This window comes from Sciurus carolinensis, chromosome 1, assembly GCF_902686445.1.
Source record: "Sciurus carolinensis chromosome 1, mSciCar1.2, whole genome shotgun sequence".
Classification (NCBI taxonomy): Eukaryota; Metazoa; Chordata; class Mammalia; order Rodentia; family Sciuridae; genus Sciurus; species Sciurus carolinensis.
In genome coordinates, this window is record NC_062213.1 from 173238375 (window position 1) to 173256822 (window position 18448).

Genomic DNA, 18448 nt, shown 5'->3' on the forward strand with positions numbered 1-18448 from the left:
ATGCTAAAAGCCTAACAGAGTTGAAATTTTCCACCTGGCTAACTCCTACTCATTCTAAGGAAATCGCTTTGAGCCCCCATACCAGAGTAGGTGTCTGTCTCCTAAATCTCTCTGGTGGCTACCACATATCTATATCATTGTCCTTATCATGTTATACTTCAATTTGCTCTATAGAGGTTTGTGTCCACATTAGACTGTGAGCTCATTTAGAGCAGAACACACATCAAATCATCCCACTTAATACCATGTTCAAAGTCCAAAGTCCACCCTGAGGAATGAAACTGGTGACAAGAGAATGGTTTAGAGTGTCCACAATGAGCCTTAAGTGATGCAGCTGTTCATTCAGCTCTCTCAGAAGAGGAGCCCCACTTGGGCCCTACCATTCAAACTCTAAATGCTAGCCTCAGGTCAAGTCCCCATTTCCAATGTGCTTGGGTGAAAGAAAGAAATGGGGCATTTTATACACCACTGAGTAGAAAAACAATGACAACAATTTCTGAACGAAGTAGCTTTTGCAAAAGACAAGATACTAACTTGGGGCTTTCTTGAAAAAGAACAGAGAAACAGCCTACCTCTTCTGCTTCCACATGCACAAATTTTGAGTCACTGTAATCATTAAGGAACCAGGGCAAAAAAATAAAGCAAAATCCTAGAAGGAAAACTAGAATGAAATGTTTAGGAAGGTAGATTTTACCAAGAGATGGAAGACCCGTCCCCGACGATGCTCCTGATCTCCTCACGACATCTCTCCTGATGCTCAGGATTCAGAGCCAGGCAGTAGAGGAGCCAGGAGAGGCTCACGGCCGAGGTGTCATGCCCAGCCAACATGAGTGTGTTCACCTCCGACCACAGGTCAGCATGGGAGAAGCTATCTTCATTTTCAGCCTAGAATGAACAGTATTTGGAGACCCAATTACAGGTAATGACTTTAGGGGAAAACTTAGAGTTTCAAAAAAGAGTTTCTATTTTCATTCTGTTCAATAAATATATTCTATGAGTCACACTTCACTCAGAGCCTAAAGGAGAACCAATGTTAGATAAGAAAAGCCAATTTCGCAAAGTGCATTCCCACTCATCAGACCCAAGGAATTCTCTTCAGACTCCCAGATCTATTCAAATTTTCCAGTGCTGACTCCTCATTTTACATGCTTATTCATGTGACCTGTTTTCCTTTGATTCCCTAAATACGTATCTGTATAATCCCAAATCCTGTCAGATATGTAATTTAGTCTTCACTAGACAGAGGTGCAGAATTCTATCTGCAGTTGCAGAGACTGCATGGGGCCAACCTCTCAATTCAAAGTACTGTTAAATTTATTGGATCAGCTTTGCTTTTTCTCCCACTCCTGTCCCCTCTTACCCACCTACACACATAGTTAACTGGCTGATCGATTAGACTAAGATATTTGGAAGATTTACCTGGGCAGAAAGGATAATATCCAGGAAATCCTGGTACTTTTTCTTTTGAGTGTTATCCTGCTTCATTCCAGCCTTGAGGGAGTTCTTTCTGTCCTGGATTACCTTTTCTGGATAGCATAATATTTCCCCATTACCAAAGTGGCAGCAAAGTCAATCAAAGTCAAGTAAATTATATAGTAAGTCAGGTTCACAAATAACTTCAGATCTTGTTGACTTTTCAGAGACCAGACTGGGTTCATTACCTTTAAGTGGATTTAATTTTCACAGATGGTTTATTTTTCCATCAAATGGACAACTTTTGATCAAAGTTCCAAAGACAAATACAACAAACCAAAAACATAGTTTGTATCAGTGGGCAAGCAATCTAATGAAGATAATTTCAAATTTAGATTCAAATGATCAATCATGCTTTTCTTGCTCTAAAATCTCATCTTCATGGAGATATAAAATGAAATGGAAGATAGGCAAAACAATGGAAAAATGACAAAGAATAAACAAACAATCCCCCCTACATATGCATGTTTGAAGGGACCAAAAGATAACGCATAAAAACACATGGAATAGAGCTATAATGATCCAAGAAAAATTTCTAGACATAAGAGAAAACTGAAATCTACGTATATGAAAGGATCTGTCCTCTGCCTGCAACAATTGGAACAGAATGACCAATTGCAACATATACCTAGTAAAAACATTTGACCTCAAGACTTCTGACAAAAAGATTAAATGAGTTTTATTTTTATTATTTTTTTAATGTAAACAAATGGGATACATGTTGTTTCTCTGTTTGTACACGGAGTAAAGGCATACCATTTGTGTGATCATAAATTTACATAGGGTAATGTTGTTTGATTCATTCTGTTATTTTTTCCTTCCCCCCCACCCCTCTTTTCCCTCTATACAGTCCTTCCTTCCTCCATTCTTGCCACCCTCCTTAACCCTAACCCTAAACCTAACCCTAACCCTAATGCTAATCCCTCCCACCCCCCATTATATGTCCTCATCCACTTATCAGCAAGATCATTCGTCCTTTGGTTTTTTGAGATTGGCTTATCTCACTTAGCATAATATTCTCCAACTGCACCCATTTGCCTGCAAATGCCATAATTTTATCATTCTTTATGGCGGAGTAATAGTCCATTGTATATATATGCCACAGTTTCTTTATCCATTCATCAACTGAAGGGAATCTAGGTTGGTTCCACAATCTGGATATGGTGAATTGAGCAGCAATGAACATTGATGTGGCTGTATCTCTGTAGTATGCTGATTTTAAGTCCTTTGGGTATAGGCCAAGGAGTGGGATAGCGAGGTCAAATGGTGGTTCCATTCCAAGCTTTCTGAGGAATCTCCATACTGCTTTCCAGAGTGGCTGCACTAATTTGCAACCCCACAAGCAATGTATGAGTGTACCTTTTTCCCCACATCCTCTCCAACACCTATTGTTGCTTGTATTCTTGATAATCGCCATTCTAATTGGGGTGAGATGGAATCTTAGGGTAGTTTTGATTTGCATTTCTCTTATTACTAGAGATGTTGAACATTTTTTCATATATCTGTTGATTGCTTGTACATCTTCTTCTGTGAAGTGTCTGTTCATTTCCTTAGCCCATTTGTTGACTGGATTATTTGTATTCTTGGTGTAGAGTTTTTTGAGTTCTTTATAGATTCTGGAAATTAGTGCTCTATCTGAAGTATGAGTGACAAAGATTTTCTCACACTCTGTAGGCTCTCTCTTCACATTATTGTTAGTTTCCTTTGCTGAGAGAAAGCTTTTTAGTTTGAATCTATTCCAGTTATTGATTCTTGCTTTTATTTCTTGTGCTATGGGAGTCATGTTAAGGAAGTCTGATCCTAAGCCAACAAGTTGAAGATTTGGACCTACATTTTCTTCTATAAGATGCAGGGTCTCTGGTCTGATTCCGAGGTCCTTGAGGTGAGTTTTGTGCAGGGTGAGAGATAGGGGTTTAGTTTCATTCTGCTGCATATGGATTTCCAGTTTTCCCAGCACCATTTGTTGAACAGGCTGTCTTTTCTCCATTGCATATTTTTGGCACCTTTGTCTAGTATGAGAAAATTGTATTTATTTGGGTTTGTGTCCATGTCCTCTCTTCTGTACCATTGATCTACCTGTCTATTTTGGTACCAATACCATGCCATTTTTTTACTATTGCTTTGTAGTAGAGTTGAAGATCTGGTATTGCGATACCCCCTGCTTCACTCTTTCTGCTAAAGATTGTTTTAGCTATTCTGGGTTTCTTATTCTTCCAGATGAATTTCATAATTGCTTGCTCTATTTCTGTAAGGTACGTCATTGGGATTTTAATTGGAATTGCATTGAATCTGTATAGCACTTTTGGTAGTATGGCCATTTTGACAATATTAATTCTGCCTATCCAAGAACATGGGAGATCTTTCCATCTTCTAAGGTAAATATATTAAAAAGATAGTGCACCACGATCAAGTGGGTTTTATCCCAGGGATGCAAGGTTGGTTCAACATCCGGAAATCAATAAACGTCATTCACCATATCAACAGACTTAAAGTTAAGAATCACATGATTATTTTGATAGATGCAGAAAAAGCATTTGATAAAGTACAGCATCCCTTCATGCTCAAAGCACTAGAAAAAACAGGGATAGTGGGAACATTCCTTAACATTGTAAAGACCATCTATGCTAAACCCATGGCCAATATCATTCTAAATGGTGAAAAACTGAAAGCATTCCCCCTAAAAACTGGAACAAGGCAGGGATGTCCTCTTTCACCACTTCTATTCAACATTGTCCTTGAAACTCTAGCCAGAGCAATTAGACAAACCAAAGAAATTAAAGGGATATGAATAGGAAAAGAAGAACTCAAACTATTCCTGTTTGCTGATGACATGGTTATATATTTACAGGAACCTGGAAACTCCACCAGAAAACTTTTAGAACTCATAAGTGAATTCAGTGAAGTAGCAGGTTACAAGATCAATGCTCATAAATCCAATGCATTTTTATACATAAGTGATGAATCTTCAGAAAGAGAAGTTAGGAAAACTACCCCATTCACAATAGCCTCGAAAAAAATAAAATACTTGGGAATCAATCTCACAAAAGAGGTGAAAGACCTCTACAATGAGAACTACAGAACACTAAATGAGTTTTACAGAAAAGAATATTGGGCTAGCATCAAACTTGAGACAACCAGTAAAGAAATCAAGACTGTAATAGAACATTTCCAAGAAACTCAAGGAAACAAAGTATGAGATAAATATTTTATAGGCAGACAATCTGTCCTTCAAGTATCAAGGCTATAGAAAAAAACTTGTTTTAAACATGTACAGGGAATGCTGTGCTCATGAACCCATCCTGAGGAATCTGCAGAGATGACTACAGAAACTTTATTAAAAGTGGAGTTGGTTGCTGAACTATGTCAATATACCTGTCACTGAACTGTACACTAGCAAAAGGCTAAAGTGGCAAATGCTACTTTATACACGTTTTACCACAATGCAAATAATGACGAACCAGACCTTTTAAAACAGTAAAAGTTTAAATAAGGAAAAGCAGAGGACTAAGGATTCTACAAAGGAACAATACTATGGTTGCCTCGGAACAAAAATATAAACATCTTTATACTCCAGGTATGTATGTATGTACTCCATGTATATATGTCAAAATCTACTCTACAGTCATGTGTATCTAAAAAATAGAAACTTTAAAAAAATCTTAAATATCAAAGACAGTATATTTAAAAATACCAAAGATGACATACTATATAAAGAAACTATCTAGTGGATTGAATAGTGTCTCCCCAAAATTCACATCTACTAAGCAGCTGTGAAGGTGGCCTTATTTCAAAAATACAGTTTTTGTGGAAGTAATCAAGTTAAGGTGAGGTTGTTATTGGATTGTAGTGGAACCTACTTCAATGACTGGTATTCTTTTTTTTTTTTTTTAATTTGTTCTAATTAGTATTGACCCGTATTCTTAAAAGAAGAGAGGAATTTGGAAGCAGAGAGGAATTGGGAATCAGTAAAGAAGTGACAGAAAGCCTAAAAGGCATAGAAAGTGGGGAAAGGCAACTCCGAGTAAAATACAAAGCAATATGCAATCTCAACCCTGACTCCCCCACTGAGAGAGGTGAACCCAATGCTGCAAGCACAAGGTGAAATGCTTTGTTTTTTGAAATATATACATACATATATATATATATATATATATATATATATATTCATAGAGATTGTCTTGTGATACTTAGTATTAAAAACTTAATCTGTTTAATAATTTTTGCTCAAATTCTACTTTGTCTGATAGCAAGGATACAGCCCTACTTCTTTATCACTTCTGATTGTCTAGTATAATTTCACCCTATCCCTTAATGTTTAGCCATTCAGAATTACTTGGTTTTAGGCATGTTTCTTCTATGCAGCACACAGTTGGATTTTGTTTTATGAGCCAGTTTTCCAATCTTTGTATATCAATAAGCAAATCATTCACATTCTTGTTCATCAAAATGACTGACATGCTTCGTCCCAATGCTATCATATAATTATGTCATCATCATGTGTGTATTGTGATATAATTACTGTGTGTATTTGTTTATTAAAATTGCCATAACAAACAATCACAAACTGGGTGTTTAAGAACAGATGCTCCCTCCTTCACAGTTCTGAAGGCTAGAAGTACAAAGTCAAGGCGCTGGTAGGGCCATGTTTCCTTGGGAAGGCTCTAGAGAAGGCTCTTGCCTTCCCCTCTGTACCTCCTAGTGTCTGCCATCCATCTTTGGCATTCCTCAGCTAGCTTCTGCACCACTGTTATTTCCACCAGTCTTCAAATGGTTGAGTTCTTCCTCTTTCTCTCCTTGGAATAGTTTACCCTTTGTTGCCCTGACTCTTGTGACTTACCAGATCCCTCAAAGGGTTCTTCTACTAGGCTATTTTACCTACCACCCATCAGAACCTACTCTTTTATCACCTAAATACTCTATAATTACAACTCACATCAGGCAGCACAAACTTGTAAGTCAAAGACCTCCTGAGTAATAGGAAAATAACTCTTGATATGCAAATTTATTTTTTTTAGAATCACAACTACTTCCTTCTATTCAAGTATATTTTAAAACCTAAATAAAATGGAAATTCAAAGTGATAAAGCTGACTGCCACTGACTGCAACAATTTACTTTCACAGAAGAAATGGAGAAAAGTGTCAAGGTGCTACCTACCTCTATGCACACGTGTGCGCACGCGCACACACACACACACACATACACGCACACAATCAAGTAGACTCAAGAAACCGAAGATACATTTGAAGCAATAAATGTTGAACATAACATGACAAAATGTTCAACATCTCTAGTATTTAGAAATATGCAAATCAAAACTACCCTAAGATTTCATCTCACCCCAATTTGAATGGCTATTACCAAGAATGCAAGCAATAATAGGTATTGGCGAGGATGTGGGGAAAAGTTACAGTCATACATTGCTGGTGGGGTTGCAAATTGGTGCAATCCCTCTGGAAAGCAGTGTGGAGATTACTTAGAAAATTTGGAATGGAACCACCATTTGACCCAGCTATTCCACTCCTTGGCCTATACCCAAAGGACTTAAAGTCAGCATACTATAGCGATGCAGCCACATCAATGTTTATAGCGGCTCAATTCACAATAGCTAGATTGTGGAACCAACCTAGATGCTATACTGTGGTATATATATATATACAATGGAATATTACTCAGCTTTAAAGGAGAATAAAATCATGGTATTTGCAGGTAGATGGATGGAGTTGGAGAATAACATACTAAAGCGAAATAAGGCAAGCCCAAAAAACCAAAGGACAAATGTTTTCTCTGATATATGGATGCTGATCCATAAAGGGGTGGGGACAAGGGAAGAATGGAGGAACTTTGGATTGGGCAGAGGGGAGAGAGAGGAGGGGACGGGCAGTGGAGTGGGAAAGATGGTGGAATCAGATTGACATCATTATCTTAAGTACTTATATGATTGCATGAATGGTATGACTCTACATCATGTACAACTAGAGAAATGAAGAGTTGTGCTCCATGCTTGTACAATGAATCAAAATGCGTTCTGCTGTCATGTATAACTAATTGAACAAATTTTAAAAAAAAGAAAGGAGCATTAGAGAAAGGATAAATGAAGGTAAAATAATGTCTTTTGCTTTTCCTATTCTTAACTGTTAAAACAGATTACAGTTTGTCCTAAGTAATAATAGCAAAATCGTATTCAATGATTAAAGTTTCCAGACAAGTGGAATCAATGACAAGAGGGACCAGAGGGAAGAATTGGGAATACTCTGTTGGAGGGTGCTTGCACTATCAGGGAAGTGTTGTTGGAAAGTGGACTTGGATTAGCAGTAAATATGTATTGTCAACTGAAGGGTAATCACTGACAAAAGCAAGATGTATGATTTATCAATCATGCTGACAGAGTAGAAGAAATTAAGTCATTAGAAAATGCTGAATTGAAACCTCAGAAAGGAGGAAAAGAATGGAAGAACAAAGAACAAAGAACAAAAGCAATGAGTAGAAAGCAGTAACAAACTGGTAGCTACTAATCCAACTATGTCACTTATCTCTTCAAGCACCAGTGATAAATGCACCAATTGAATGACAGTCGGAGTAGATAAAAAATGAGACACAGTTGTATGTTGTCTATAAGAGACTCATTTTAAATATAAAGATACATATAGATTAAAAGTAAAGGAGAAATCTAAACCATAATAAATAATCAAAAGAAAGTCATTAAAGTAGTTATTTCATTTAATAAAGTTGTTATTTCATTTCAGACAGAATAAACTTCAGAGCAAGGAAAGTTTTAAAGGATAAAGAGGATATTAGATAATTATAAAGGGGTTAATTCTCTAAGATCACATAAAAATCCTTAATGTGTATGCATAACAATAAGCATCAAAATATGAGAGGCAAAAACTGATAGAATAGTTGGATACTTTTGCTATTTCTCTATTATAAATCCAGTATGCAGAAAAATCAGGAAGCACATAGGTAAATGCAGCAACACTGTCTATCAACTAAATCTAATTGACATCTATGGAGTACTTCACCCAATTAAAAACAAACCCAGATGAAATGGACCAAATCCTTGAAAGACAGTCTTCAAAAACTCACATAGGAGACAGATAATCAGAATAGGTCTATATCCACTAAAGAAACTAAATCAATCCAGAACAGAAAACAGGCCCAGATAATCTCACTGGTGAACTCTATCAAACTTTAAGAAAGAAGTCAAATGAGTTATATACAATTTCTTCCAAAAAATAGGAATAGAAAACTTTCTAACTCATTTTATGAAGCCAGCATTACCTTCAAACCCAAATAAGACAAAGATATTGCAAGAAAACCACAGACCAATATCTTTCATGAACATAGATGCAAAAATATTCAACAAAATATTAGAAAATCAAGTCTAAAAATAAAATATAAAACAATCATATACCATGATCAAGTGGTATTTACTCCAGGGGTGCAAGGCTGGTTCAATATTTGAAAATCAATTAATGTAATTTATTAATTAACAGAAGAAAGATAATATGATTATATCAATAGATACAGAAAAATCATTTGTCAAAATCTAACAGTTATTCATGTTTAAAAAAATCCCAGCAAATTGGGAACTGAGGGATAACTTCCTCACCTTGATAAAGAATATCTACAAAACCCCTGTGGTGTACATCATAGATAATGATGAGAAACTCAATATTTTCAATAAAGTCAGGAATTATGTCCCACACGACTCCTATTCAACGTCTTCCTGGAAATCCTTGCTAATATAATGAGACAAAGCAATACAAGGTATTCAGATTGGGAAAGAATAAATAAAACTTCCTTTTTTTCACAGATGACATGATAGTGGAAAATGATACTGCTGGTAATCAGTGATGAGTTCTGCTTCTTTAAATGTTGACATGTGGACATTAGAGAAGCATGACAGGGCAAGCATATAGAGCAGATTTTATTTAAAAGTAGTAACACAGACTTCTTCCTGAAGGGAGAAGCGGGCCATGGCTGGTATTCTAGTATCCCAAGAAGTGAGAGCGCCTTGCCCCTTTTATAGACCAAAGTTTCCTTTGTTCTCTTGCTCTCTCCCTCCTTGTCTTTCTCCTTCCTGCCTCAGTCCAGGAGATACTGGTGGGATGGCCAAAAGCTGAGAAGCAGATGGACAGAGGGAAGGGCCAAATGGAGTGATCCAGGCAGGTAGCAGCCCAGGGGGCATTAATTAACAATTTCCTGTCTGCAACCTTTTGGGAGGGGAAGTATAGGCAGGTAATCTTGGTAACCAAGGGGCTCTGGAGACATGGATAGTTCAGTCTCCCAGGGGCGGTCTCCAACTTCCAGGATCCAAACTGGCCTCCATTTTCTCAATTTGACCCAATAACCTATCTGTCCTAATTGCCTGTCTTTTAATTTTTTGGCTTCAAAACCCCCAAGATTCAACAAAAAACACCTGAAACTAGTACGTAATTATAACAAGGTTGTAGGATACAAAGTTAATAAATAGAAGTGATTTTTTTATATACTACCAACAAATAATTGGCATTTGAAATTAAAAATATTTTACATAAGTTCTCAAAAATATAATAGGACAAATGTAACAAAATATGTGCAAGTCCAATATAAAGAATGCTATAAAATTCTGAAGAAAGAAAATGTATCTAAATAAGTTGAAAAATGTCCCTTGTTTGTATATAGATAGGAAGACTCAATATTGTCAAGATGTCACTTCTTTCCTACTTGATCTTTAGTTTCAACACACTCACAAAAAAATCCCCAGCAGGTTATATTTTGGGTATCAATGAACTGACTCAGAAGTTTACATGGTATGGGAAAAGACCCAGAATTAAAGAAAAAGAACCAAGTCAGAAAATTGGCACTACCTGAGATTTATTCTAAAGCTATTTTAATCAAGTGAGTATTGGTGAAAGAATTAACAAATAGGTCAAGATTGCAGTACAAAGCATAAAAATAGAACCATGCAAATAAAGTCAATTGATCTTTGACAAAAAAGCAAAGGCAATTCAATGAAGGAAGAATAACCTTTTTAACGAATGGTGCTGAACAACTGAACACCCAACAGGGGCTGGTTGGGGGGACAACCAAACAAGAAACCCAGACACAGACCTTTTTATCTTACAAAAATCAACTCAAAATGAATTATGAAGCTAAGTGTACAATGCAAAACTAGGAAACTCCTAGAGGATAACATAAGAGAAAAACCCTGGGTTTGGTCACCCAATGCATGATTCCTGAGAGAAGAAAAATGTTAAGTTGCACTTCATTAAAATTTAAAACTTCTATTCTGTGAAAGATACTGTTAAGGGAATGGAAAAACACACCAAGACTAGGAGAAATCTTTGCAAAGGACATATTGGATAATAGACTGGTATCCAAAATGGATAAAGAATTCTTAAAACTTGACATGAATGACCCAAATAAAAAATGATCTGAACAGATGCCTCATGAAAAAAGATATACAAATGACAAATAAGCTTATGAAAAGATGCTCAACAACAAAAACCATCAGGAAAATGCAAATTTAAAATGATGATAAGATGCCACTACACACTTACCAGATTGACTAAGATCTAAAACATTGACAATGTTAAGTACTGGTAATGATGTAGAGGACCAGGAATCTTACTTGTTGGTGGTGAGAATGAAAGATGGTACAGCCACTTGGAAGACAGCTTGACAGTTATTTATAAAACCAAACATACTCTTACAATGAAATTGGGTAATTGTGCCCCTTGATATTTACCCAAACAAATTAAAAACTTATGTTTACACAAACACCTGCATACTAATGTTTCTTGTTAATGTTTCTGCATATTTATGTTTCATAATTGCCTAAACTTGGAAACAACCAAGATGGTTTTCCCTAGGTGAATGGGTGAACCAACTGGTACCGACCTGTAATAGAATATTACCTAGCAATAAAAAGAAATGAGCTACCAAGTAACAAAAATACATGGAGGAAACTTGAATGCATATTACTAAGTCAAAGAAGCCAGCCTGAGAAGGCAACATAGTGCATGATATTATTTAGGTAAAGAAAATAATAAGGTGTTGCCAGAGATTCAGCAAAAGGGAGGGATATAAGGGTAAATAGGTGGAAGGAGCGTGAGATTTTTTTTTAGGGTAATGAAGTTATTCAATATAATACTAGAATGGTGGAAACACATCATTATATGTTGGCCAAAACCCAGAGAGCACACAACACAAAGAATAAACCCTAAGGTAAACTATGGACTCTAGTCAATCACAATGTACCCAGATTGGCTCATCAATTACATAAAGGTATCACACTAATGCAAGATGTTAACAACTGGGAAGCTACATGGAGGGGCAGGGCAAGGAAGCACATGGGCAGTCTCTGTACTTCCAGTTCAGTTTTATGTAAACCTAAATTTTCTCTAAAAATAAAGATCTTACCTAGTCTCTTCAATTAAAATAAATTACAAGATTAATAGACCAATGGAACAGAAGAGAACATCTAGAAATAGATCCAAGTACATACAACAATTTAGAATGTGAGAAAGATGATTGTCTTAAAATCAGGGGAAAAGATGGACTTTTAAATAAGTAATGGAATGACTGGCTGACCATTTGGAAAAAATGGATCAGTATCTCACATCACACGTAAGAATCAACTCTAAATAGGTCAGAAATATAAATGCAAAAGGAATGAAGCCATACAAGTACTAGAAGAATACATGAAGGAATGTCTGTCTGACTTAGGTCTAGGGCAGTGGTTTTCAACTGGGGATGATTTTGACCCCAGGGAACATTCAGCAATGTCTGGAGACATTTTAGTTAGAATTTCACTGGCATCATGTGGGTAGATTTCAGAAATGCCACTAAATATTCTACAAGCACAAGACAGCTTCCCACAACAAAGATATAGCCACTCCCAGGTCATTAGTGCCAAGAAACAAGAAATCTTGGAATAGAGGAAAGCTTTTAATGATTATTAAAAACCTGATGCAATAAAATTAAAATATTGATAAATTTGACTAAAGATAAACACTGTCAAAAAGTTTTTTTGGGGGGCAGGGTAGTACTGGGGATTGAACCTTGGAGTCCTTAACCACTTAGCTACATCACCTGACCTTTTTTTATTTCAAAACATTATTCACTAAGTTGCTTAGGGTCTCACTAATTTACTGAGGCTAGCCTTGAACTTGCAATCCTCCCGCCTCAGCCTCCTGTGTTACTGGGACTACAGACATGCACCACCACATCTGGCTGAAAACATATTATTTTTGAAATTTTCAACAAGAACATTGAAAATTTTCTGTAATACTTTTTAATTTGTTCTTATTCATCATAACTGTACATAATGAAAATGTAAAGAACTATCTAAGTTGTATGTAGCTGCCCTCAAATCCAGTCCTATTCACTCAATAAGCCATATATAAGTTAGCATTTTCTGTGTGATCCCTGATGCAAAAAGGTTGGAGAACAATTGCTAAGGAGATATAATGCCCACTTGTATCCTAAATTGTTTCTAACTTGCTTCTCTGAATATCCTCCTTATAGTATCTATGTATATATGTAAGTATGAATTGCAGTATCGGTGTGTCTTGAAAATTTTCTGGAGGCAAAGATATTTAATATGGTAACTATACTTTAGTATTTATTCAGTGTCAGGTATCATCTCACATCTTTTACATTTATAAGTGTACTCATCATTACCACAAACCTAAGAGATAGGTTTTTTTAAATTACCATTTTATAGATGACATTGAGACAAAGCCATAAGTAACTGACCAAAGTCATGCTGCTAATTAGTGGTGTAAACCATAAGGGATTAACTGCTTGGTGAGTATTCTCTATTATGGCATTCATGGAAAGTAATGTTGAATTGCTTAAAAAGATTATTTCAATTTTTGAGTTTATGATTTACTAACATAAACATATTTTTGAATCAAACCTGTTTTGAATGCATTTCCATGTCTACTCTTTCCCCCTATTCATTCCTACATTGTATGAGTACTTTTAGCTTGTAATTATCACTGCAATTATTTTGAAATCTTAAACACTTAATATGTTTATATTAATGATAATTGCACATAATCAAAATTGTATAACATAAATAAAAATCTTGAGAAGACTAATTACTACTATGGATGTAACAAACTCTTCTAAAGGACTCAAACTATTTTGTTTAAGCAGTGTCCATATAAAAGTTTCATTAAGAACAAGAGTTCTTTTCTTTTCACAGAGGCTTATCCCTCTAGATAGCTGCAATCAATTATGGTATATGCACTTGAGCAAATCAAACCCAAGAAATAACTGTATATTTACCTGTGTGTTGATGTAGAACTTTGCTTAACTCTTGGAAGCGGTGACCATTAGGGCTGAATTTGAAAATTATGTCATGGTGATACCAGAAATTGTACAAGCGATAAAATATGATTTTGCCAATTTCGAAAGTTGCTTTCACATAAGGATCAAGGGTGCTGGAAGATAAAATTAGGACACTATGTCAATAATTGACTTAGATAATGGTGAATAAATATCTGTTTTCCCCTCCTGTCACTGACCCATTTATCTGGCAGTTGGTTTCCTGACTGAAAGCACATTTCATGATGATGTCCAGGGCCATCAAGTTGATGTGTTCAAAAACATCCACGACTGTGTCCTGAGTGCAGCAAATCTTCTCCCACTTAGCCTGGCAGAGAAGGTCAAGATCAGCATCATCACTATCATCAAACTGCCTTCATTTGCAGGTCCCTCCCTGATCTTGCCCTTATACTCTAAAGGACACAACCCTTGACCCCTCAGGGACCAAAGGTAAGGAAGCAAATAATTCATGTGCTTACTTTGGGCATGAGGAAGGAAAATATGCACCCAGCTGAGTGCATGGAGAAAACTGCATATCTTGTAAATTGTCCTCCAATTATTACCATAACTCAGTTTCCAAACAGATCAGAGTTCTGTGCAATAGACATCTCTGATGCAGGTCCCATAAGTACAAGGGTTTCCTTTCTTTACCTTCAATCTCCAACTTGCTAGATACCCTATCACTACTCTCAACCACCATAACCACACTTAAAAGAGACTTGGAACATTTTCAAAAACTTTTAGATTCAGAAATTGGGGCCAGAGAGAAGGCAGGCAGTGGAATAGTTTCAGGGAGCTGGCTCCCAACCAAGTGCAGCCTGTGCCCACCTGACTTCCCACCCAAAAGAAACCTACTCGCGCTGCTTGAAATGCTTTGCCTGACATTCATAAACTGGCAGAGTTCCCAATTGCAAATGTAATTGTCAACATATAAATATTCTTTGTGTAAAAATGCAAATAAAATGAAACGTTTAAGTTCAAGTCAACCTACACTTGTTGAGCATCTACAAGTGCTAAGCAAGATCCTGAGGACTAGGAGTCTGAATAAAAGACAGAGCTTGAAAAACTTACCAAAGATAGTTTGCATCTGAATTAGTTACTTTAGAAATATTTTATTTTTGATTAACTTGAATTAGTTGAATATTTTAATGGGGCTCACTGTGATATTTCAACACATGCACAGTGTGCACAATGTGTACAAATGTTAAGTTTAGAAGAGATGAGATGAGCATCATCGCTTACTGACTCCTGGCTTCGGAGCTTAGTGCATTCTGGAACCCAGTAGAGGCAGGAAGTATAAGAGGATCTCAGGGAAATGAACTAACAAACAGGAGAGGCAGAAAATAGATCTTAGAAATGGAGGTTAAACACAAATTCTGTTCTCCCCTGCGGATTCGAAATTGTGCTGGTCGCTGAGCAGCACCAGAGTTGGGAGAGGATGCCCTTTTGCCTCTCTAAGGCTGTGCCTGGCACTCTTTGGGTCTCTGCCTCAAGACCTCACCAATGACTTCACCTCAATCCAGGCAGGGGTTAAATCTGATTCTGAACTTGGCTGAGAAAGCAATGTATGAACTAGAAACAGCAATGATTTTGCAGATGAAGGTGAAGGGAAATTTGGCTTTTTGAGAGTGAAGAGAAATTTGGCTTTTTGGTGTTTGAAGTGTTTATGATGCAACTGTATTAATGAATTATTCATTCAATTAAAAGAAATACAATTTAAAAATTAAAAGCTTTTTGCAAGAAAGGCTAGTGCAGAGCTAACTTATAAATCAGAGACCATCCCAGGAATGCTCCTCTACAAAGACCTCCTTCCTCACCTCTCATAGTGATCCTTCACTATCTACAAAGGAAACTCACAACTGGGATTTTTTTTTTTTTTTTTTTTTTTTTTTTTTTGTGGTGCTAGGGATTGCACACAGGGATAACTGGGATTTTAATGAAGACATTTAATCCTTTGCTCAGTTTTTTAAAATTTATTTTTAATTTTTTATTCAGACTGTATTTTGATTCATTGTACACAAACGGGGCACAACTTTTCATTTCTATGGTTGTACATGACGTAGATTCACATCATTTTGCTCAGTTTTTATGACCCTCACACAAGTGCATTCTGTGCACCTCCAAACCTTTGTTCATGTTGACTGGCTCCATCTAGAACTCTCTCAACCATATTATCTACATATGCACATCTAGTTTATATTTTATGGTAAATTTGAGTCTCTGGAATCAGAAACTGCCATAGCTGGACTTGGCTTTCTTACCTGTCTCCTACAGCACTTACTGCATGAATATCACTAGTTGGTACTTGGTGGGTTGCTACAGAATCTCAGAATATATCTAAGCCAGAAGACTTGATCTTCTCATTATTATTTTAATCCCCAAAGAATATAGCAAAAACTTATACAAACTTCTATTTTTCCAGTGTGTATTTATACACTGATTAATTTCAGAAATTGAATTTTGATTTTCACCATCCATGAAATGTATGCCTAATACAATTCTAGTTGGAAGCCCCTTGCAAGGCAACAGAGCTTCCCTTCCCCACCTCACTTACCAACATCGTGTTCACAGAATGGACCATCACATCAACATGTGTTTTCAGGATATCACAATGGAAGCCAGGAGTCAGTAGGCGACGATGCTGGAACCACTTGGGCCCTTCTAGATTCAGGAGTCCTTTTCCTTGAAAAATAAAAGGCACAAAACCTCATGCCATTTATTAGATGAGAGAAAAAGGGAAAGGTAAACCACAGCATGGAGTGGCCATGATCCACAGGTAATCATTAAACAGTGGGATGTCAAAGAAGGGCTCATAGGTTAGGATAGTAGTCAGTTTTGATGCTCACATCAGGGATGGATGTATTTAACATTCTGAGCATCAAAGTCTGATAAGCTTCAAAGTCTTATGAGACGAGAGTCGTAATTCTAAAGTCACTATGTAGTAATTGAGGAAGATGTTTAAACTTTCTGAGGCTTAATTTTTTTCTATAATAAATTATAATAATAAATCCTGATCTCACTGTGTTGTGCAGATTCAATGGAGGTGTACAATAAGATACAAAACCTAATCCTGCCCTAGTTCATGGTAGAAACACAACACATATCCATTTCCTTTCCACTGTGAACCAATCCACAAATCAGTGTAAACACAAATTCACTAGGAGCTCTACACCCACATACCACCCTCTTGAGCCCTGGTCTATGAATGACACACAAGTAAATATTTATCAAGGCTAATACCTCATCATAGCCTATTGCCATAGTGGTTATTAGGGATTTCTTTTTAAAAGGACCTGAAAGTCTGAATGACACTATTCATTGAGTGCTTGCAATATGCCAGGCTCATGATGCATGATCTGGCTTTGGTACAATTTTGGCCATGACATAAAGTCCTAAAAATACATGTTCCATTGTCTTATAAGAGTTACAACAGTGATTCTCATCCTCATTTTCAAAGATGAGAAAACCAAGGTATAGAGAGATTCAATTACTTCCCTAAAATCACATTCAACTGGCATGGAGGGCAGGATTCAAATCTAAAGGAATTTGCATCCAAAGCCTATATTCTTTCATTTAATTTTTTCCTGGTCTAGCACAATAGTATCTATTATATGACTAAAGAGCTTAATTTATCTGCTCATAGAATATTGTCAAACTGAACTTCAGAACAAAATTTTATTGATTTGCATATGAAAATAAGAGAACTACAAAAAGAAAGGGGAAAAAATAAGTCAAGGAAACAAGAAATAAAAAGATAAAAACAGAGTAGGAATGGTGAAACTGCAATTTTAAAGAAAGAGAAGGTAATGTAGTTTAGATACACAAAAACAAAATTAAGATGTTCTGATTTAGTCAGGTTTAAATTTGTGCTTGTTTGGGATACATTATATCATTTTCAATTTCTTTATTCATATTAGCAATGTCATGGATTTTTAAAAAGTTAGTTTTATTAATATAAAGTGCTTAAAATAATTCTTGGAATGTACATGGTCCATGAATGTTCGCTCAAACAAACAATAAAAACGTGATATCTCTATTTAAAAAAATAAAGAGAAGATACAGGTTCATACCTATGATGCCTTGAAAATGGGACTCTGAGGAGAGAAAAGGACAAGAAAGATTTCTAGGAAGTGCTGAGCTGATCTTCAAGGTCCCCTGAGATCTTCCCATCACATATCACATGTCAACCTTACTCTTAATACTTTTAAGGTCAGATTTGAGTCTCTGAAATGCTCTACCATAAAAGGGGACTTAGTGGGTGAGTGGGTGACAACTCTTGTTGGCACATACATACCAAGACATGGAGTCAGGAACCTGTACGGGTACTGGGACTTGGGGTCTGCAGAGTCAAGCAGAAGAAAGAAACAAACGAAAGACAGCATTAGAGGGAGCACTCATAACCAATCAGTGGAGATTTTCTTCATTTGCTTGTAGTCACCACAGTGAGCAAAAGGGAGCCCTGGGTCACTTGCTGCAGCCCTTGGAGGCTGGGAGAAATACAGGTCTTGGTTCAGTACCAGAGAACAGCAAGTCCAGGGAGACACACAGAAACCCAAACCCAGATTCTTCCCTTGTTTCCACTTCCTCCAATAGAAACAGAGGTTGCCTGAGGGTTGCCACATTTCCAGAACAGGAGTCAGAACAACATATATCCT

General features: G+C 36.5%; 1 protein-coding gene across 1 annotated transcript in view; it reads right to left on the minus strand.

Annotated features, from left to right (window-relative positions):
• The window catches only part of LOC124992327 (cytochrome P450 4X1), a 35571-nt gene that overhangs the window by 8045 nt on the left and 9078 nt on the right, over nucleotides 1-18448 (minus strand). The window contains exons 3-8 of the mRNA XM_047563025.1: nucleotides 18088-18132; nucleotides 16348-16475; nucleotides 13994-14121; nucleotides 13755-13909; nucleotides 1420-1526; nucleotides 695-885 (exon numbers count right to left, since the gene is read on the minus strand). Coding sequence (XP_047418981.1) covers nucleotides 695-885; nucleotides 1420-1526; nucleotides 13755-13909; nucleotides 13994-14121; nucleotides 16348-16475; nucleotides 18088-18132 — 754 coding nt within the window. The remainder of the gene's footprint in view (nucleotides 1-694; nucleotides 886-1419; nucleotides 1527-13754; nucleotides 13910-13993; nucleotides 14122-16347; nucleotides 16476-18087; nucleotides 18133-18448) is intronic.